The following is a 24276-nucleotide window of genomic DNA, read 5'->3' as shown; positions in this document are numbered from 1 at the left end:
AGAAAAGGTACTGAGTGGTGTCATCATCATGAGAAACCCTGTAAAGCAGTGCGAAAGGGGTTTGGGTATTCAGAGATCAGAATTGTAATAAATTTGAGGCCCACCTTAAAACAGATGCTCACTTCATTGAACTGAGACAGGCTTTATGTGCTCTGCAATGGCTTCCTGTGCTGTGCAATAAAGTCTACATTCTGTCTGCCTCTCTCAAATCTCTAAGTGTTTTTTCCTGAAGAAGTTTTCTCCACGACACTACACGAAAAGATTTGCATCCCAAGCACTCTCAGTATTTTCATTTGAAGGAAACATTAACTGTTCATAATGAGAATATTATGAATAATCACCATAGATTCATTGTATGCTGTGTCTTCACTGCTGGATAAAGCTTGTTATGCTCCTTGCTATGCAGCACAGATCAGGTAGTGACACTCAAAGCCCCACCAAGTATGTCACACTGATCACTTGTCTCACAGGCTCTTGTGGAGATAGTTAGTCATAGTAACATGAGCTGGCATACAAAAATTTCTAAAATACAGTTTTCTCTTTATCATTCTGTGGTATTTAATGTTGCATGGTACAGGGAATAAATGAATTTAAATGGCTTTAGAACAAGGCTGCAGCATAAAAAATATATAAAATCTAAAGAGTTCAGAATGCTTTCTAAATCCACTCTATTTAGGAAACAAGCCCTGCTTCAAAAAAAAAACATACAAAACTGAAGAGCATCGATTAAAAACACATATTTATGCCTAACTTGTGCCACCTCACAACGCACAAGCAGTGTATGGATAACCTGATGAATGAGTTTGTACACTTTCCTCCATGATGTCTAAGACAAAGAGACATTTTCTCTTGATTTACTCCTCTGCTCCATAGTTTAAAATTACAAATCAAATAATTCAGACATTGTGATTAAAGTGCATATGGCAGGCTTCCATTTAAGGGTATCTCCTTACATTTTGGTCACTCAACATTTTGTCTATACGGTCCCAGAATTTCAGGGCACCATAAGGTTTGGGACAATTGCCAGTCCCAGGTGTCTGTGATTCCTCAGGTGGGTTACATGCCATCATAAAATACCTCAGCTTGCTTCTACACTTTGGAGTCTGCAGTTGCCATTGTTCAATGTGAGGACAAGAGCTGTGCCAATTGTCAACAGAGGGGCTGAATGCACCACAAGGAGATGGGGTCACTCCTCTGACACCCCCTCTTAAATGCTGATTCAATGGAAAAGAAATAGTTTTTTTTTACCTCCTCTTTGCCAGATCAGCTGCTGGCTTCCTGCTGCTGCTATACCACGTGTTCTGCATCTCGCTTGGAGCTTCGAACATTTAAAGTCTGTACAGCAGCTGCCCTTGTGTCTCACTGCCTTGTCTCTCTTTTCTCCAAGACATCCTCTGCCCCTGTTGGGGCTCCCGCTCCCAAGGCACATCCCTATGAAGAGGAAGATTTTCTATTCCTTTAATTGAGAGACGGAGCTGTGCCCTCCAGGTACACACGGTGCTTCCGGGATGAAAAAGAAGAGTTTTTGATCAGACCCGGAAGTGCTAAGAAGTCACATGGACTGAGGGTTCAGAAGCACTTCCGGGTCACGGACTATAGAGGACTCTGGGAAATCCCAGACAAATGAGCTGAGCTGGATGGAAGGGTGGCAACGCGTCTGGGAGAGTGGAGGATTGGTTACTGTTGGATTATTGATTGTTTATTGAGTATTGTGGAGTGGAGGGTGCTTTGTGCACATTATTATTATAATAAATTCATTTTTGGACTTTTAACTGGTGTCAGGTGTATAGTCTGAGGGTTCAAGGGAGCGAGAGCACCCCCTATCTGTCACAGAGGCTGTGAAACAAGAATAAAACCATCAGAGATATTGGTAACACCTTAGAATGACCAAAATTGCGTGACTGGCTTGGCCATTCAGGAATTAACCATTTTTAGCTGTCTGGAATTTAATTAAGAAGAAACAATGCGCTGGTGAGGTAACTAATTGGAAAGGCCAAGGGAGACCACCACTGCTAATGACAGAAGAAACCTCACTATGGTAAAGAAACAGCCCCCAAACTCCTGTCTTCAGGAGGCAAATTTGGATGTGTCAGAGACGACTATCCACAGAAGATGTCATGAACAGAAATATGGAGGCTACAGTGCAAGATGCAAACCACAAAAACAGCATGGCCATATTACAGTTTGCGAAAAAGGACTTCAAAGTGCCTGCAGAATTCTGGAAAAATGTCTTGTGGACAAACGAGACAAAGATGAATCTGCTTGAGAGTGATGGCCATAACAAAGTATGGAGACAACAAGGAACTGCCCGAGATCCAAAGCAGACCACTTCATCTGTTAAACATGGTGGTGGGTGTATTATGGCTTGGGCATGTATGGCTGCCACAGGACCTGGCACACTTTTCTTCATTGATGATGGAACGGCTGATGGCAGTGGCACAGTGAATTCTGAAGTGTACAGAAATATCTGATCTGCTCAAGGTCCTGTAAAAGCCTCCAAACTCACTACACTTCATCCTACAACAAGATAATGAGCCAAACATACTGCTGAGGCCACACAGGAGTTTATATCAAAGCTAAAAAATGGTAAATTCCTGAATAGCCAAGCCAGTCACCTGATTTAAATCCAATCGATCAGGCCTTCCATATGCTGAAGAGAAAACTTAAGGGGACAAGCAGGAGCTGAAGATGGCTGCATTAGAGGCTTGGCAGAGCACCACCAGAGTGACGTCTATGAATCACAGACTTCAAGCAGTCATTGCATGTGAGGGATATACGACTAAATATGATGGCTTTAATAAACCTGCCATTGCTGAGTCCCAGACATTAAGGTGCTTTGAAATGGAGAAAAAGTGTTGTCATTTCTACATGCTGTGACTGAAATGTGTGCAAATCCCCTTAAAGGTGCACTTTAATCACAACTGAATGGTTTGATTTGTTGTTTTAAATTCTGGAGGAGAGGGGCAAATAAAGGAAAAATGTGTCTCTGGAGGACACTGTAAATACTCGGTTATTGTAAACCCCACAGACATTGAATCGTATTCCTGCACCAATCCTGATTTGGGCATCACGTCCTGGTCATATGATGGTGGTCTTCCTGTAGTGAATTCTTTTGCCTTTCATTAATTGACAAATTGTTCAGGCTCTTCAGCTTTGTCTTCTTGCTCTGGTCCTCTGCTTTGTAATTACAGTTTTGTTCTGCTCCACTCTTGTTGAAGACTTGTATTCAATTTAACTTCACAAAGGTTTTCTTTATTATTGGGGGATTCCTACTTTTGTTTTGCACCGAGTATTTCTAAGTAGATCTTTACATTCCTCTATGTTGTGTTTACTGACGGTTTGTTTCTTTAATTCCTCAATCCATTCTTTTTTTTCTGTTTTGCACTTTGACTAGCCTTGTTGATAAATTCTAATTATTTAATTTCTAAGGTTATTGTCCTTGCTGCATTTCTTCCTGTCAATTGCATTTTGTTTAATTTACAAATTAAAGACTATAATTTAATTTGTTTGTTCAATGAAGGTCATTTGTTCAACTCATTAAGATTAAGTGGAGTTCCCAGGAGTTCACGTTGGGCTTAACTGGTGTAGCTGGGCTCTCAGTGTGTTACACTGTAAGGCTCACGTACCACTTCATGTTGTCAGATGTGGTTTCAGAGGGTCTTCTCGTGCTCCTATCGACTTGGCAGCTGAAGTTTCATGATGTCACACTTCCATGAATGACAGACTTGGTCCTCATTATTTATTTGGGTTTCATATGACCCTGTTTATCAATGAGGTGTGTGCACTTAATGTGAAGTGGAGCAGCGATGGCACCACTCATCGATATTGTCTTATCTCAGCAACCTGAGTCGTTAACTTTTCTGCTCTTTAGGTAACGTCATCAGCATGAAGTTAAAGGACTGAGTTTGAGGTTACATACACACTGTCACACTTTCAATTAAAAATTATGTTTTTAAATGAAAATGATACACACTAGCTTTTACACATCATTTACATCATTTTACATGGTAAAACAACTGAAATTGCATATAACATAGACGCATGCTAGGTCTGTGCAGAGGTCAGGTCAGTTTGGGGAGCATGCACTGGTACAGCATGTTGCCGCACCCACCACATGACGAAAAAGCTTGAGATCTTATTAGCAATCCCACAGGCAGACATGCAGTCCAGTCCCACCTTCTGGAAATGACCCGCTAACTGCAGCAGTCAGGTTTTATGTGGGCACCCCCTTGGACTGGTCCAGCTACTCCTATCCTCAACAATGAGAAACTTGCAAGCTGGACCACCCTCAGGGAATCGCGCCAAATGGCCGTAGTGCCATAACCGACGCTCCCTCACAATGCAGGTAATGTGCCTCATTCAGGACTCCATGAGCAACACAAAGTCAAACCAGCGGCACCCAAGGATTCTCTGAAGCGACACAGTACGGAAGGAGTCCAATCTTTGTCTCAGGTCACTGGATACAGTTCATGTCTCACAACCATATAGCAAGACAGGAAGCACCAAGACTCTAAAGACTTGGACCTTCATCCTTTTGTATAGCTATCGGGAGTGCCACACACCCCTTTTCAGCGAATTAATGATACCCCATGCTCACCCAATCCGTCCACTGACTTTGTAGGAGGAGTCAACAGAGACATGAATGACACTGCCAAAGTAAGTAAACCTCTCAATGTGGTCGTCATTCTCTCCACAAACAGACACACTGCTGATGGCTGCGCCTAAGAGGTCATTAATGGCCTGGATGTTGGTTTTTATCAGGAAACCTCGCAAGCCCAGGCACTCAGACTCCTCACTCAGCCTCTCGAGGGCCCAGATCAGAACAGTGAGGGGAAAAAATCCATCAAAGAGTTGGCGACTCCATCACAAAGCTGCAGTGACCAGTAAATGGTTTGCCTTTTGGACGTGTATGCACCATTCAAATGGTACAAAACATAATTCAGATACATGCAGGTAAGCAACACAACAAGAGCCATGGAAAGAAACTCATCAATGTCCACAAAGTTGCAATATGGCTTTCTTTCATAAAGGGTGAGCAATAAGGGAATGAGGTACAGTCCAATCATGAAAGGGTTATGTAATAAGCTTGAACAAATCAGAGCACGATTGGAGTCTGCATATTCAAAAATCTGCATTTGTGCCCATCCTCACTGCAACACAGACTACGATTTCTGAAGAATCAGGCTCTGGAGAGCATTTTCAAAAGTCTCGATTGTTTGGGGTTGAGAACTCTGGGGTAGTGTGGACAAAAGATGAAAATGAAGACTAATGTCTGCATCTTTTAATGAAAATGTAGTAGTGTGGACTATGTGGTGTACAAGGTGTTGCATTGGTGTCAGGGGTGGGATAATGTTTTTGGTACAGAGAGCTGGGGTGAGTCTGACAGAGCAAAATGATTATTCAATGCAGCCCTGACCCTGTCAAGAGAAAGGCTGATAGGTCAAGAGACAAACACTGAGGAGAAGAGAATGAAAAAGAGCAGGCAGGTGTGATGAGTTGGGGGTTTAGAACATGCTCAGTCTAATCTATATATATAAAAGCCAAATACCACTGACTCAAGCATCACAAATCTCCCGAACCATGAGGACTTGGGACTTGAAATTGGAAATGTAGGTTACCCTTGGCCCATAGGCACTCGCTAAGAAATGGTTTTAAAAATGTCATGAAATTTCTTATAGTTTTTTAGACCCATTTGTATGTCTGTCTGATTTTCACGAGAGAACTACTTAACGGATTTAGATCGGGTTTTTTTCTATAATTTGCTTTAACATTCCGTTGATTTTGCGACTTACTCATCGTGATAAATATCATAGTTCACTTGCGGTACCGATTTATTAGCGCAAATCTGAGAGAGACTCATCGGGCTGCGTGGACGAGGGTGGGGCGCTCCTCACTCACAAGTCTGACTTGGGCCGTAACCTTAACTCCGCTTAGTCAGCGAACGAGAGAACTAGTTAAGGGATTTAGGTTTTTTTTTTTTCTAGAATTTGCTTGAACATTCCAGTTGATTTTGCAACTTCTCTCATTGCGCTAAGAATCATAGTTTGCTTGCAGGAGCGATACATTCGCGCTAATCCGAGACAAAGCCTGTGGACTGAGGGGAGGGGGAGGGGGAAGAGTGACGTCAGGAGTAGAGAGCTGGGCCGGGCCCTCCTCACTGTCCTGTTTCACTAATACGCTGGCAAAGCCACGGGACATGGCTAGTTTTATATATATCTAGCAAAATACCCGCGCTTCGCAGCGGAGAAGTAGTGTGTTAAAGAAGTTATGAAAAAAAAAGGAAACATTTTAAAAATAACGTAACATGATTGTCAATGTAATTGTGTTGTCATTGTTATAAGTGTTGCTGTCTTTTATATATATATAGCAAAATACCCGCGCTTTGCAGCGGAGAAGTAGTGTGTTAAAGAGGTTATGTAACCATATATATATATACATATCTACATATACACATATCTACATATACATATATATACATATACATATATACATATATATACATTATTATATTATATATATATATATATATATATATATATATATATATATATATATATATATATATATATATATATATACACATATACATATATATATATATATATATATATATATATATATATATATATATATACATACACATATACAAATTTACATATCTACATATATATATATATATATATATATATATATATATATATAGATATAGATATAAATATAGACATACATATATACATACATACATTCACACACATATATATAGAGCAAAATACCCACGCTTCGCAGCGGCGAAGTACTGCTTTAAAATTTTATATAATAAACTGAGGGAAATTATACCAATAATTATTTGTTAAGGATCTCTTTGTATACCATGTTGTCAGTTCGCCCCTCCGGTTGTAATATGACCAAGTTTTGCGCTGAGCTTACTCTTGAGCATGCAACGTATACTTGGCCATGTGAAAAGCAAATCAAGAACAGCAAGACCGCGCCAACTGCGGAGCTCAGCTCGAGCGAAATGAATTGAATGAAATGAGGTGAATGGGAGGGGAGATGATCACTTGACTCCAACACCTGCCTTAACTCTCCATCCCTCCACAAACACACAAACACAGTCTCTCGGATCCCAACTCTCCTTTATATAAAGAGATAAATAGCAAAATACCCGTGCTTCGCAGCGGAGAAGTAGTGTGTTAAAGAGGTTATGAAAAAGAAAAGGAAACATTTTAAAAATAACGTAACATGATTGTCAATGTAATTGTGTTGTCATTGTTATGAGTGTTGCTGTCTTTTATATATATAATATGCACACACACACACATAAACATATATATACATATACATATATATATACATATCTACATATACACATATCTACATATACATACGTATATACACATCCACATAAACATATATATACATATACAAATTTACATATCTACATATATATATATATAGACATAGATATATACATACATACATTCACATATATATATATATATATATATATATATATACTGTATATATACATATCTACTTATTGGCTCCTGTATTTAGGATATGGCAGGTTGGATAATGGATGGATGGACATTTGTATGCATAGCCCTATTTGCCCATTTTCGTTTTTTTTCTTTGTTCAGTAATATTTCAGTAAACCCGGAGCTTGTCAGTTCAAATCCTGGTACTGACACCACTGTGTGACCCTGAGGAAGTCACTTCACCTGCCTGTGCTGCAAAAAACAAAAGTAATGTAACAAATTGTACTTCAGATGTTGTAAGTTGGTGGAATAAAGGCATAAGTCAAATAGATAAATATGTATTATACACATAGGAACTATTCATTTATTTTCAGTTAAGTCATCTGCAGCAAACTTTTATAAATGAGGGTTTCTCCTTTTTAGATAGTGCAAACTGTTTCTTCTTCATTGACGTTTTCTCTTGGAGAGCTTTTTTCATTTCATTGAAAATGAAAGCAGCAGCTGCCAAAATATGTAGCTTTCTTATTAATTTTTCAACATTGTGTAAAATAAATGTATAAAGTAACATAAAAGGTTTAAATGCTGGTTATTCTTTTACACTAAAATATTACTACAGAGATACAAAAAAAGTAAAATGGATATGTTCTTTTTCTTTAAGGAGATTAAATATTACTGAAGAAAGAAAAAAAAAATTAAACAGCCAAATGGGGCTATGCATATGAACTTAAAAGGTTTAAATAAAACAGAAATATATATTTTATTTTTACTTGGTTAACTTGTGGAGGGTGTATCCTGTAGCAAAGCCCTAACTTTTTTCGTGAAAGCCCGTTTCAGTCAATAAGTCTTATGTGTGTGTTTATGTATGTGTGTATATATATGTAGATATGTGTATATGTAGATATGTATATATATATGTATATGTATATAAATGTTTATGTGTGTGTATATTATATATATAATATATATATATATATATATATATAAAAGACAGCAACACTTATAACAATGACAACACAATTACATTGACAATCATGTTACGTTATTTTTAAAATGTTTCCTTTTTTTTTCATAACCTCTTTAACACACTACTTCTCTGCTGCGAAGCGCGGGTATTTTGCTAGTATATATATATATATATATATATATATATGTATATATATATATATATATATATATATATACATACATATACACACATACATGCAGTTTCAATAACATAGAAATCAATATAAACATTAACATCATTATCATATGAGAATATGAAGTAATATATAAGAAGCACTTTTCATATAAATATAAATTATTAAACAGTAAAATCTTCTTCTGTAATTTGCTACCGTGGCAATTTGTGTGTCTGTCCAGGATTTTAAATCACCTGTAGCTCGCAAACCGTTTCACCTATTGACTTGAAATCTGGTACACATATAATATGTCACGTCTACTATCCGCTTTATGGGTGATGATTGTATTATTCTTTTTATCTTTATTTTATTTTATTGTAGAATCAACTCCTATCTGTGCACACCAGGGCGGCCGTGGGCAGATGCGTATGGTGTATTCACTCCATGTTATCGTGCATTGCGCTGTCACTGGTATTTTGATAAAAGAATTTGAACAACATATAAGAAGCGTATAAATTATTAAACAGTAAAACATTAACATTTAAGAAGTAAAGTTAGATTAAGTACTACTGCAGTGCCTTCGGGTATACCTCATTTTTTGTTTGCCCATTACATGCTTAAATGTATACATTTTTTGGTGTACCTACCCGAGAACACGCGACATATAACCGAGCGTGGGAGAAGCATGGATTTTAAACACGCGTTGAGTTCATCTGCTGGTCTCCCTCGTGGAATAACTGGTAATGTTTGACTAAAATCTACAGCGAGTAAAACGACATTACCTCCTATTTTTTTTTTTACGATCTCTGAGATCTTGCTTTTTTCGGTTCAAGGCTTCATAAGCTCTTTTATGTTCTATGGTGTACTTATCCCAAACCATCATCTTTGAATGTTGCAAGACTTTCGCCTTGTATGTAGATCGGGGTAATTACATTCATTGCATTCCTAGTCTGAATCACAATCTGATTGTATGGGTGGTTACCTGGCACTGTAGGGTTGCCACCCGTCCTTTAAAATACGGAATCGTGCCGCATTTGAGAATGAAATTGCGCGTCCCGTTTTGAATCAATACTGGACGGGATTTGTCCCGTATTTTTTTTATCATTTTTTTTAAAGCAGCTTCTCATGCAAATCATCCCACACGCATTTTATGAAGATGCCTCCTTTCCTACTTTTGATTGGGTAATACTTGATGTCATCGTTAGTTTGATTGGTCTTTTTAACTGTCCAGTGAGGAGGGCGTGTCTTTTAAGTAGAGTCTGCAAAGTGTTGGCACTGAGATGTGGCGTCAGCGCCAGAGTTGAAGCCCCTAATGTTGAGGTCAGCAAGTCGGCTAACATCCGCCATGTGCCGTCTTTCAGTTGCGAGAAGCAGATCATAGAATGGTTGAAACTGTTGCCCCTAACGTTGCGCCATGGCGTGTGGTTCGTTTATACCTCGTGTCTTCTCATTAAACTTTTATCTCGCGAATATGTTATTGCAATCCGCAGCGGGAGCGTTTCTATAAACTTAATTTAAACTTACGTTTTACACCGTGCTTTGTTTCCCTTATGAACATGCTTGTATGCTTCACTCGCTCCCTTCTCAATTGTTTAATTAATTTTTTGCTCTTCGCTGTTTGCGGCTCTTCCGTCATTTCCCCCTACTTCGTTCTTTTATCTCGCGAATATGTTATTGCAATCCTTAACGGGAGCGTTTCATTAAACTGATTGAAAATAGTTTTGCATTTACCTTTTTAGTAAAAGGCGAGCTTTTAAGCCTGAGAAATCACCCCCGTAAATGCACACGTTTAATTGCACATGTGTTAATATGTATGGTTACACAGTATTAAAAGACAGTGAACAACGTCAGTTACCTTTGTTCCCGCGTTTGATAAAAGGCGAGCTTTTAAGCCTGAGAAATCACCCCGTAAATGCACACGTTTAATTGCACATGTGTTAAAATGTATGCTTACACAGTATTAAAAGACAGTCAAAAATTAACGTCATTTACCTTCGTTCCCGCGTTTGACTCGTGCTGTAAATCTCTTCCTTGTTTTTAGTTCACGTGATTACGTAGGAGGCGTGATGACGCGATACGTGACTCCGCCTCCTCCATTACAGTGTATGGACAAAAAATATCTTCCAGTTATGACCATTACGCGTAGAATTTCGAAATGAAACCTGCCTAACTTTTGTAAGTAAGCTGTAAGGAATGAGCCTGCCAAATTTCAGCCTTCCACCTACACGGGAAGTTCGAGAATTAGTGATGAGTGAGTCAGTGAATCAGTCAGTCAGTCAGTCAGTCAGTGAGTCAGTGAGTCAGTGAGGGCTTTGCCTTTTATTAATATGTATAGATTATCTTTTAATTTTGTTATTATTCTTTCTAATCATTTTTGTAAGTTTCTGCACCATCATTTTGTTTTTCCTGGTACATGGTTTTGTCATGAGCTGTTGTGATGTACAATTGCTGATCACATGACACAGGTCACTTATCACTGCTTGTCAAAGTTTGCGGATAAATAGCAAAATCAGTGTGTTTGTGTAGAGAAGGTTTACAAATGTTTCAAATTAACAATCAGTGTTACTTTAGTAGTGCTTTCTCAGTTACAGAAATATTTCTTGAAGCTTTTATAATTTTTTATTTTTAACTTAAATGAGAAAGAGAATAAATAGAAAAACATGACCAGGATAAGTACGTATTCAGGACAAAGCAAGGTCGAAACTGAAAGTCAAACCGATCCGTCAAAAGTAAAATTGCTAACCAGAGCTAAAAACCAGAGGTTGTTTTCTAAAACTAGGAACACAATGTGAAAAAGATTATAGTTTGCATGCAACTTTAGGAATTATCCGCAATCTCGGATACCCTGGAATCTCACACACAATTGCTCTGATTACATCAAATACGTTGTGCATCCCAGGGAATTCTGGGAAGGATTGTGTAGGACAGTTTGATGTGATCTATTTTGATGTGTCTGAAACACAAATCTTTGTCTTTGAAAGAAATACCACAATAAAACTATAACCAAAAAACAACAAAACTTCACAAAGTGGCAGCAAACAAAATATAAAATGGCATCCAAAAAAAGATCTTCTAGAACAGTAGCAACAGAATTGAATTATGTAACCTGTAAAACCTATATTTTCATAAAAATGAATCTGTTATATAGTGCCTTTCATTTCTATCTATCTATCTATCTATCTATCTATCTATCTATCTATCTATCTATCTATCTATCTATCTATCTATCTATCTATCTATCTATCTATCTATCTATCTATCTATCTATCTATCCTTTTTGGTTGCTCTGGTGTCTCACTGTCTCACTCTTTTGTCTTTTACTTTCCTGTTCCTTGTTTTGTTAAATTTTAATGTTTTTCTTTGTTTTCCTGTGAATAACCCCAGCTTGATTTTTAAACTGTGTTTTATTTTAAATTTATACTGACACAGACTTATTCAGTTAGTGCAATTAGTTTATTAACCTAATGTTAAAAAAAATATAAAAAATGTTTTACCAAAGGAAAGTCTAACAGAACACCAGGATAAAATAAAATAAAATAAATCTGACCAGATAGTAATCAGCCAGGCACTAGAAATGGACAAGGCATAAGTCACTACACTATCGTGCCACCAAAGCTTTCCTTGAATATGCTGCCTTTCCAAAAGTGTTTCAAGTTTTTCCTCAATGAATGTTGGAGGATAAAATTTGTCTCATCATTTCAAGAGCTTTGGGATTTATTTTCTAAGTGCCTGAAGAGTTTAATCTCTCAAATCTCCAAGTCTTGGAAAGCAATCACCGGGGGTCTCATTTATACGATGTTGAATGAGTTGAACATGAAAATTTGCATATACCAAAAAGCAAGAAAATATGTACACCAATATATAAAAACCGATGCACGCACAACTTTGTACGCCTTTTATCCTTTATAAATCACAATCATCTTATGAATTTGAGTACACGAATGCGGCTCAAATCCCGCCCAGTTTCCCCCCTAAAATAGCCATATTTGGCCAGCGCTAATGAACCTCACGCATAAGCAGTCAGAGTTCTGCACCTTCATTGGCCCCCACCTTGCATATCGAGACGCCGCCACCTGCATTTGAGGAGGCCTCAGACATTGTGTTGTGCTCCCCAGCTGACATTGTGACATTGTAGTGCCTCTCTCTGGTGGGTCAGGGAAAGGTCTAAGGAGACAGTATCTGAGGGGGTAGCCATTATCACCTGGCACATGTAATGACACGACTGCGGTAAACATCACATACAACACCCACAGCAAGATGTCTGCCAATGCTACCTTGTCTCTCTATTATATAAAAAAATCCTGTGACGAGATAAGACTTTTTTTCATTAGATTTTTTTAAGTCCCGCTCTCCTCTCAACCATATTGAACCATGCCCACGGTCCTCTCACCTCTCATTTGTGTGAATGCTCTCTCAGCTCTTATAAATTTTAACGTTTTCTTCACTTTATGTTTCCAATTAAAGAAGAAGTATTTTGTCCAAATCTTATGGATGAATTTCATCCCGAAGGGTTATCAACAGAAAAAATGAGTACACAGACAATCCTAGCACTGAGAAACGATGAAGTCAAACGAATTAATGCGAAAATTGTCGATCGGTTACATGGCAAATTGGTTAAATGCGTATCAACAGACTCTGCTGAAACAGTTGCGGAAGATAAAAACATCAACTTTTAATATCCCGTAGAATATCTGCAACCATTAACACTGTCCGGTCTTCCACCAGCCGAATTAATGTAGAAAGAAGGATGTATCGTAATGTTATTGCGTAATTTATGTCTGAGTGATGGGCTATGCAATAGGACAAGATTAGTTGTATTGAAAATTGGTCAAACAATTCTAACATGTAAAATTTTAACAGGCAACAAGAAAGGTAATGTAGTACATCTTCGGGGGATAACATTAGACACCAAAGGAGATCTTGATATGCCATTAGTATTAAAATATTTACAGTTTCCCATTAGAATACCTTTTGCTATGACAATTAACAAATCTCAGAGCCAAACATTCGAAAAAAGTCAGTTTATTTAATAGAGAGAAAGAAATGAAATTCAATCACTGGCAGTTATACGTTGTGTTGTCACGATGAAAATCCAAACACAGAATCAAAATTCAATGCGATATTGACAAAAATATAATTCATAAAAAGTGAAAAATAATTTTCTTTCAATTTATTACATTTTATTATTTTTTACTATAGATAACTACTCGCTGTAATCTAAAATAGTTAGTTCTATTATGCATAGGTAACAATTCCCATGAAAATGACAATCTGTTTAAATTGTACATCCGCATCCCCATACGTGAGTGGCAGAGCTCTGAAGTGGCTAGCATGTAGCGCCCACATGGGGGTTGGCGAGCAGGGGGGCTATCTCTTTAGTAATATTTTAGTGTAAAAGGATAACCAGTATTTAAACCTTTTATGTTACTTTATAAAGTTATTTTACACAATGTTGAAAAATTAATAAGAAAGCTACATATTTTGGCAGCTGCTGCTTTAATTTTCAATGAAATGAAAAAAGCTCTCCAAGAGAAAACCTCAATGAAGAAGAAACAGTTTGCACAATCTAAAAAGGAGAAACCCTCATTTATAAAGGTTTGCTGCAGATGACTTAACTGAAAATAAATGAATAGTTCCTATGTGTATAATACATATTTATCTATTTTACTTATGCCTTTATTCCAGCAACTTGCAACATCTGAGGTACAATTTGTTACATTACTTTTGTTTTTTACAGCACAGGCAGGTGAAGTGACTTCCTCAGGGTCACACAGTGGTGTCAGTACCAGGATTTGAACTGACAAGCTCCGGGTTTGCTGAAATATTACTGAAGAAAGAAAAAAAAACGAAAACGGGCAAATGGGGCTATGCATACAAATGTCCATCCATCCATTATCCAACCCGCTATATCCTAAATACAGGAGCCAATCCCTGCCAACACAGGGCACAAGGCAGGAAACAGACCCCGGGCAAGGTGCCAGCCCACCGCAGGGCGCACACACCCACACACCACAGACAATTTAGAATCGCCAATGCACCTAACCTGCATGTCTTTGGACTGTGGGAGGAAACCGGAGTACCCGGAGGAAACCCAGACAGACACGGGGAGAACATGCAAACTCCACGCAGGGAAGCGAACCCGGGTCTCCTACCTGGCACCTTTCACTGCGCCACCATGCCACCCGCATACAAACTTAAAAGGTTTAAATAAAACAGAAATATATACCTTTATTTTTACTTCCTTAACTTGTGGAGGGTGTATCCTGTAGCAAAGCCCTAAGTTTTTTCATGAAAGTCCCTTTCAGTCAATAAGCCTTAAAAACAGGTGTAAAGCTAAACTTGCAGCACCACTATTCAATTACACTTGCCTATCGCCTCTCCTAAGGAGAGATACTGTGGGATCTGGGCATCCGTCAAAGCACCAATCACAGGCCCGATTAGAAAGCAGAAAGCTGTGATTTGTCGTCTCCCTCCCATGTAACAATCACAGCCCGTGTTACAACGCACTATGTATGTATGTGTATATGTATATATGTGTATGTGTGTGTGTATGTATGTGTGTATATGTATGTGTATATATATGTTGATATGTGTGTGTATATATATATATATACAGTAATCCCTCGCTACTTCGCGGTTCACTTTTCGCGGATTCACGACTTCGCGGGTTTTTAAATACAAGTGATTGCCCGCCTATCGCGGAAGTTATGTTTCAGACCCATCAGCAACAGCAGAAAATCCGCGATATAGAAAGACCATATAAACATTTTTATAGTTTAAGCCTTAAAATACCCATCCCACATGCTTTAAACACATGTAAACTTATAAAACACACTTTGTTAACACATATGATATGTGGATGTTGGGCTAAGGATATGAGTAACATCTCACTATTATAAAACATTTTAACTTCACGCAAGACAAGACAGTGAGACAGGAAAATTGGTGATGTACATGCTTTTAAATTATTGACAGGCAGAGCGACAAGTAGCACAAAGCCAGCACAAAGTCCACTTCTCCTTAGCGTTCATTCAGCTCCCCACCCCCTTGACAATGCGAACTGCGCCTCCGGGGACGGGGGTTTGAGCGAACGTGTGTTCAGCCCTCACACACGCACACACACACACACACTCCTCCTTCTTCCTAACACGCAGAGCGACAAGCAGGCATTTTGGCAGAAGCAGCACAAAGTCCATTTCTGCTCAGCGTGAGTTCAGCTGCCCCCCTTCACAAAGCGAGTGCAGACACATTGACGTCTGATCGCTGCGTGCAGTGTGCAGTGTTGGTCTGCGGTGTTTAAGAATGTAGAAAGTGTTTAAGAGCATAGGAAGTGTTTATAAGAGTGTGGGAAAGGTTAACAAGAGAGTGAGAAAGGTTTATAAGAGTGTGGGAAGGGTTCATAAAGCCTTAAAATATGTATAAATAATAAAATAAATATAGGTCGCTACTTCGCGGATTTTCACCTATCGCGGGGGGCGCTGGAACGTAACCCCCGCGATAGGTGAGGGATTACTGTATATATATATATGTGGATGTGTATATGTATATATGTGTATATATATGTATATGTAGATATGTGTATATGTAGATGTGTATATATATGTATATATGTATATGTATATATATGTTGATATGTGTGTGTATATATATATATATATATATATATATATATATATATATATATATATATATATATATATATATATATATATATATATGTGGATGTGTATATGTATATATGTGTATATATATGTATATGTAGATATGTGTATATATAGATATGTATATATATGTATATATGTATATGTATATATATATATATATGTTTACATAACCTCTTTAACACACTACTTCTCCGCTGCGAAGCGCGGGTATTTTGCTAGTATATATATAAAGCTTATATATATAAACTCACTCCAAAGATGTCACACAATTCACATTCCCAGGGAATACTTTGGCAATGGCCAATGCAAAAATCTCAGTGTAGTGCTGCTTCAAATTTGTGGGCTGAATAGATAATATAGATAATAACTTCTTCAGGAAATAAGAAGAACACAATAAATGTCCAAATCAGATTCATTAACTTCATAAACCCCAGATTAGCGGAGAAGGAGTCGCAGAAAAAAATGAATAAAATACTCCAATGACAACAGAGGCAACCTGCTAACAGACAGAAGGAGGCCTGGGAGGTAACCACAGAGGCAGTGATAGCTTCAGTCCATCAGAGGGCGTACAGGTCCAGAAGTGAAGATGTGACACCACCTGGATGGACATCTCTCTCAAACTGTAAGGAGCAGACAACAGAACAAGCTGTGCTGCATTTCCACCTCATCAGACATGGTGGACTACTGGGGCCACCACAGGAAAGACTTAGATGGCCGATGTCATTGGGATTGGTGTTCTGCTGTCATTTTGTACCTTCAGTGACCTGCCTCCTTAGAAACGGATTGACGGGTTTGCCACAGCATTTTCATAGTTACATTTGTGAAGAATGACTGTTAAAAAATGAAAGAATTAGATCCCTTCATTTCAGGGGCTCAAAAGTAATTGGACAATTGACTCAAAGGCTATTTCATGGGCAGGTGTGGACAAGTCTGTCGTTATGTCATTATCAATTAAGCAGATAAAAGGCCTGGTGTTGATTTGAGGTGTGGTGCTTGCATGTGGAAGATTTTGCTGTGAACAGACAACATGCGGTCAAAGGAGCTCTCCATGCAGGCAAAAGAAGCCATCCTTAAGCTGCGAAAACAGAAAAAACCCATCTGAGAAATTGCTACAATATTACGAGTGGCAAAATCTACAGTTTGGTCCATCCTGAGAAAGAAAGCAAGCACTGGTGAACTCAGCATCGCAAAAAGACCTGGACATCCACGGCAGATAACAGTTGGACATAAATAAACTGGAAATAAAATGTTCATTTCTAATACATGGTTGAAAACCCTTTGCTGGCGATGACAGCCTGAAGTCTTGAACTCATGGACATCACCAGATGCTGGGTTTCCTCCTTTTTAATGCTCTGCCAGGTCTTTACTGCAGCGGCTTTCAGTTGCTGTTTGTTTGTGGGCCTTTCTGTCTGAAGTTTAGTCTTCAACAAGTGAAATGCCTGCTCAATTGGGTTAAGATCAGGTGACTGACTTGGCCAATCAAGAATTTTCCACTTCTTTGCTTTAATAAACTCCTGGGTTGCTTTGGCTGTATGTTTTGGGTCATTATCCATCTGTATCATGAATCAATTTGACTGCATTTAGCTGGATTTGAGCAGACAGTATGTCTCTGAACACCTCAGAATTCATTCGGCTGCTTCTGTCCTGTGTCACATCATCAATAAACACTAGTGTCCCAGTGCCACTGGCAGCCATGCACGCCCAAGCCATCACACTGCCTCCACCGTGTTTTACAGATGATGTGGTATGCTTTGGATAATGAGCTGTTCCACGCCTTCTCCATACTTTTTTCTTGCCATCATTCTGGTAAAGGTTGATCTTGGTTTCATCTGTCCAAAGAATGTTTCTCCAGAACTGTGCTGGCTTTTTTAGATGTTATTTAGCAAAGTCCAATCTAGCTTTTCTTTTCTTGAGGCTCATGAGTGGCTTGAACCTTGTAGTGCACCATCTGTATTTACTTTCATGCAGTCTTCTCTTTATGGTAGACTTGGATATCGATACGCCTACCCCCTGGAGAGTGTTGTTCACTTGGTTGGCTGTTGTGAAGGGGTTTCTCTTCACCATGGAAATGATTCTGCAATCATCCACCACTGCTGTCTTCCGTGGACGTCCAGGTCTTTTTGCGTTGCTGAGTTCACCAGTGCTTGCTTTCTTTCTCAGGATGGACCAAACTGTAGATTTTGCCACTCATAATATTGTAGCAATTTCTCAGATGGGTTTTTTCTGTTTTCGCAGCTTAAGGATGGCTTCTTTTACCTGCATGGAGAGCTCCTTTGACCGCATGTTGTCTGTTCACAGCAAAATCTTCCACATGCAAGCACCACACCTCAAATCAACTCCAGGCCTTTTATCTGCTTAATTGATAATGACATAACGACAGACTTGTCCACACCTGCCCATGAAATAGCCTTTGAGTCAATTGTCCAATTACTTTTGAGCCCCTGAAATGAAGGGATTGTGTTCAAAAAAATGCTTTAGTTGCCTGACATTTTTATGCAATCGTTTTGTTCACCCCACTGAATTAAAGCTGAAAGTCTGCACTTCAACTGCACCTGAGTTGTTTCATTTAAAATTCATTGTGGTAATGTACAGAACCCAAATTAGAAAAAAGTTATCTCTGTCCAAAAATTAATGGACCTAACTATAGATAGATAGATAGATAGATAGATAGATAGATAGATAGATAGATAGATAGATAGATAGATAGATAGATAGATAGATAGATAGATAGATAGATAGATAGATAGATAGATAGATAGATTTGTACAGGATGCTCTTTGTGCGTCCCATCCAAGCCAGACACCTAAGCACATTTACTGTGGCAGATACAACTTAGATTTTTTGAGAGAAGTTAAGAAAACAGAAACAAAAATCTCTAAACCTGGAGCCCTGCTGTATTTCTCCCCGTTTGCACCGCTCCTCACACTTGCAGAGCACAAGGCCCAAAGAAATGCAACAGATCTTCAAATTCACAGATTTTAGTAATACAGTTTTAACATTTCTCCATTTTTTTTCTCGGCTTCTCCCATAACATGCAATGTTATATCAATGTAAAGAGTCCTTTACAAGAAGAAAAGTTGCATTTGAAATTAAAACTTGGGACTTGAACACTTGATTGATTAAACTAAAGGGAACCCAACAGAACAAATGGGAAAAAAAAGATCTGATGTAACTCTGCGACTTGATAGATGGTATAATTTTTTTCCTCATCGTCTCCATTAAGCAATAGGGAAATTGCAAATTCCATCTGACTACATTCTCCTGTTGCTGCAGTGATTAATTATATACATAAATGAAAAGATGAAAAATGTAAATCAGTTTTTTTTCTTTATATCTCTGACTCACAGTATGAGTGACAGACTGTAAAATCTTGAATGTACAGTATCTTTGCAGCACTACTTCATTTTCTGCAAATTAGTGAAAGGGTACACACATATATATATATATATATATATATATATATATATATATATATATATATATATATATATATATATATATATATATATTTAAATACAAAATGTACAATTAGTTTAATCGAGAGGGAGAGTGCCATTTGCTCAGCACTTTTTATTATTACAGTAGTAAACGTTTTCAGAAGTTATTTGCTTTTCCCATAAATTTAGTGTAAAACCAATATGGAATTCTTCACATGGCAAAGGTCACTAGTAGAAAAGTGACATTCTGGTCCGGATAGTGTGGCCTTGTAGCGCTGGACTGTAATCCTCAGGACTGTCAGTTTATCCCTCGCCTTTGACTCACTAAATGACTTGAGCAGTCACCTCAAACACCTGAGCTCCAAGTGTGTAATATAACCATAAACATTTGGAATATATGGTGATCATTTATTTGGCCAAATATACAATTACTATTATTATTGTTGCTCACATTCCAAATATAATCTTATATCTAGCATTGTGCATTTGCAGTTTAAAAAAATCCATCCATCCACCAATTTTCCAAACTTTCTTTATTATAATGTGAACCTACACTCTTAAAAGTACTTGCTCTTTAATGGCACTTTACTAGGTTGTGTGGTTCCTTGTTGACTCATTGCTTGATAAAGGACAGTTTCAATTTTTGAAGGGTTCTCTGCATATGACTTTGGCTCTTCAGGCTCTGAAAAAAGATTTCTAACATGTGGACAAAACAGAAATCAGAATGTATAGTGGGCTACCTAGCCAGAGAGTGACAGATCAAAAATCACAAACTTAGCCATGTGAGTGTAGGCAGCAAGAATCAGAGAGCCAGGGGCATTTCACAAATTTGGTATCATCTCATTATGGTTATTTTCAGCAGCCTTTTACAGATCTACATAAAGAAAGGCTCTTTCCAGAACTTTCCTGTGGATGGTTCTTTCAGGAAGCAAAAATGCCCCCCTATGGCATCACTCTAAAGAGCCACTTTGGCAGCTTAAGTTTGAGGAGTGCAGAGCTGTTTCTGGCAACTTTCAGCACAAAACACTCGAGCTCAGGTCATATCTGGCCATTTAAATGAAGAATCTTTCTTTCTTTCTTTCTTTCTTTCTTTCTTTCTTTCTTTCTTTCTTTCTTTCTTTCTTTCTTTCTTTCTTTTGTTGGTTTATTCTTATGTCTTAGCAACTTGTGATTATGGGAGAAAGTGCAAATATACTTACAGAAAATAACTCAGCCAGGAATGGAACTCTGGCTAGTAAGAATGGCTAATTACTGTGCTATTGTGAAACATTTTAATATGTCAGTTTATTTCATTTAAACATTTATTAGTAGCAGTAGTAGTAGTAGTAGTAGTAATAATAATAATAATAATAATAATAATAATAATAATAATAATAATATTATTATTATGTTTGCAGGGATATGCTAGAGGTGCCCTATGACCCTGTTCTGGGTAAATGAGTTTGGAAAATTGATAGAAAATAATAATAATAATAATAATAATAATAATAATAATAATAATAATAATAATAATAATAATAATAATAATAATATTATTAACAAGAAGAAGAGACTTAAAACCTACTCATTTCTGCTCAGGCCTAGAACCTCAACACCTGGTTCCACTGCTGGAACCTATCCATCCATCCATTTTCCAACCCGCTGAATCCAAACAGGGTCACGGGGGTCTGCTGGAGCCAATCCCAGCCAACACAGGGCACAAGGCAGGGAACCAATCCCGGGCAGGGTGCCAACCCACCGCAGGACACACACAAACACACCCACACACCAAGCACACACTAGGGCCAATTTAGAATCGCCAATCCACCTAACCTGCATGTCTTTGGACTGTGGGAGGAAACCGGAGCGCCTGGAGGAAACACATACAGACACGGGGAGAACATGCAAACTCCACGCAGGGAGGACCCGGGAAGCTAACCCGTGTCTCCTAACTGTGAGGCAGCAGCGCTACCACTGCGCCACCGTGCTGCCGCTGGAACCTATAATAATTATAATAATAATAATTTCATTAATAATTATATTGTATTAGTAATAATACTTGTATTCATGATAATATTTGTAATACCAAGGTAAGAAGCACAGCAGTTAGTGCTGCTCCCTCCCAGCTCCCAGTTTGGTCTAGTGGATGGCTGGCCACTACCTTTGTGGAGCCTGTATGTTCTCTCCATGTCTCCAGCACTTTGCTTTCCTCCAGCTGTACACTCAAACATTTATTTATGCTTATAAGTTAGGTTGATTGGTGACTTTAAATAGAACTGGCATGATTGGATGTGTGAATTGGACTGACATTCCTGCCAATTTTATCCTCTGTCTTGCTCCTAAAAGCTATTCCATCTCTTCTGTAATGGAATAAAGTAAGAACAGAAAATTGATAGATAAAGGAAAACGTCAACATAATTAACATGCAGAGGCAGTTAACAACAGCCAACACTTACAGTATATGTTAACACTCATAAAACATCACGGTATACCCTTTGCTATACGCATTTATACAAATCGACATTAAGCAGTAAATAATAGGAGAGTAGAAAACAAGCGCCCAGGACACACATATGCACAGGGGGATAGCTTACTACACGCTCAAAGGCACACATTGGCACAGATCAATATTTGAATGCATGTTCAAGTAGAGATGTCAAGTAAACACATTTGAGTCATTTTGTACAATTCAGATGAGGGTCTGCACTTTATGGAGCACAATATTTGCTTTGTGAGACCCCAAGTCTCTCACAATATCTTGAAAATATAAAAAGCACAATCTAATTTAAATTGATACAATAGTTACCTTTAATTTAAATTGCAAGCAAAAAAGAAGCAAGACAGTCCTTTAATGACAGAACATGATGCGTACAACATATCTGCTGCTTACGTGTCTACGATCTGGACTTCGGGTTTTACTCCTGTTCAATCATTTTTTATTATCTACTAAGAATTTGAAATTAAATGTATATAAAGGCACAGGTTTCACTGATGCTAGACGTTACAGGAGAGGTAAGTTGACATCGAAATGGGTATTAAAAGAGTAGTGTATTCAGGGACAGACTAAGGACTTGAACGCGCACACACACACGCACACACACGAACACGCGCGTACCTAAACGTTTGGAATGTTCGAGTACCAATCACTTTTTTCAATTGTATTTCATAACTTTTCCAGTCGAAGCCGGTTTGGTGAAAAAGAAATCAACAGTGACTTACATATTGAATGCACGTCTCGTACAGTAGGGTCCCGAGTTTCTAATTCAGATAAATAATCCGAATTTGGAGGGTGGTAGTTCCCTCGCTTTGCGTGCCGAAGAAGCGCTGTCCATGGTGCTGAAACGCTCACTTGATTCGCATACAGGTGCAGATCCGTGCCTTCTGTTTTCCAGTCTTGACATGTCTATTGTAAGGCTGAACTAGAAATACATCTCCCTCGCGTAGAGATAAAGTGCAGAGAGTCTTAAAGCATTTCACTAACTTTGGTTACTAAAAGTGCGAAACATATTGCCGAGGTACAGTCGGAAGATGGAGCTGAATAAACCGACATTCTGTGGAATTGATTGTACAGCAAGTGAAACGATTGTCTCCGCTGCCTTGGTTTTCAAAGCAGTAAAAGTGCGCTGTGCACAGGGGCTCAAATGCTCCTCCGTAGTCCATCAACACATACGTGGCTGCTTTCACCTTCTCCAGGCACCGAGAAGACTCACGACTTACATCATCAGCGTTTAAAGCTTAAAACTGAGCTGGCGATTGGCTTAAGGAGGGTACTTCCCGGCGTTTGATGTAGAATGCACGAGGTAAAACCTACAGAAACAGCTATGGTGTAAGATTTGTTGCTGAATCAGTGACACTAACTGAATTAACAAAAGTGACAGCTCCCCAATTGGATATGTGTGTGTGTGTGTGTGTGTGTGTGCGAAACCCGTTTGAATAATAAACAGGCATGTGATCACGTGTAAAGATGTAACAAGTCGATCACGGAGCCTCTGCCTCATTTGAAATCCAAATATGCAAGGAATTACTTTTACCCGGCACGAGCGCGCGCGTGCGAGCATCCACACACACACACACATATACTGTACACATCACACATACTCCAAAAGGGATGAGCGTCTAACACAGCCCAGTCCCGCGCTGCCATTGTACCAATGTCCAGGCTGCAATTCAACCATGTTATCAATATCTTGCGCAATACATCCTGCCGGCTTCTTCAATTGTTCCTAAATTCGTGAGCTAAACTACACAAGAGAAATTCCCTCAATACCCTGGAGCGTCATTTTTTTTTCTCAACAAACACCGAACGTAGTCAATACTGTGATTTTTTTTATTAAATTAAAAAAAGTAAGTCTTCAGTTTAATTGTCATTTGAATCAGTGACATCGAGCGGACACAGGTTTTTTTTTGCAGGGCAATTAAAGCATGCCAGAACCTGTGCAGCACTGAGCGGCTCAGCTCCAAAATCACATAAGGCTCACGAGCACACGCAGTGCTGACGTCACTAGGCTCCCTGACAAAACTGGCAAAGCACGAACCCGCTCGGCATCCGAAAACTCCGTTTATTACTGCGTGTTTATAGGGATACGGATGATCCGATCTT

The 24276-nt window shown here is 38.5% G+C and overlaps 1 protein-coding gene across 1 annotated transcript in view; it reads right to left on the bottom strand.

Moving 5' to 3' along the window:
• LOC114659998 (short transient receptor potential channel 7) overlaps nucleotides 1-23723 on the bottom strand; it is a 292643-nt gene extending 268920 nt beyond the window's left edge. The window contains exon 1 of the mRNA XM_028812533.2: nucleotides 22896-23723. Coding sequence (XP_028668366.2) covers nucleotides 22896-22897 — 2 coding nt within the window. The 5' untranslated portion in view covers nucleotides 22898-23723. The remainder of the gene's footprint in view (nucleotides 1-22895) is intronic.
• Between the last annotated feature and the right edge of the window lie 553 nt (nucleotides 23724-24276).

Source organism: Erpetoichthys calabaricus, chromosome 11, assembly GCF_900747795.2.
Source record: "Erpetoichthys calabaricus chromosome 11, fErpCal1.3, whole genome shotgun sequence".
Lineage (NCBI taxonomy): Eukaryota > Metazoa > Chordata > Cladistia > Polypteriformes > Polypteridae > Erpetoichthys > Erpetoichthys calabaricus.
Note: the sequence above shows the minus strand (reverse complement) of the source record. Positions and strands in the feature narration are given on the sequence as shown.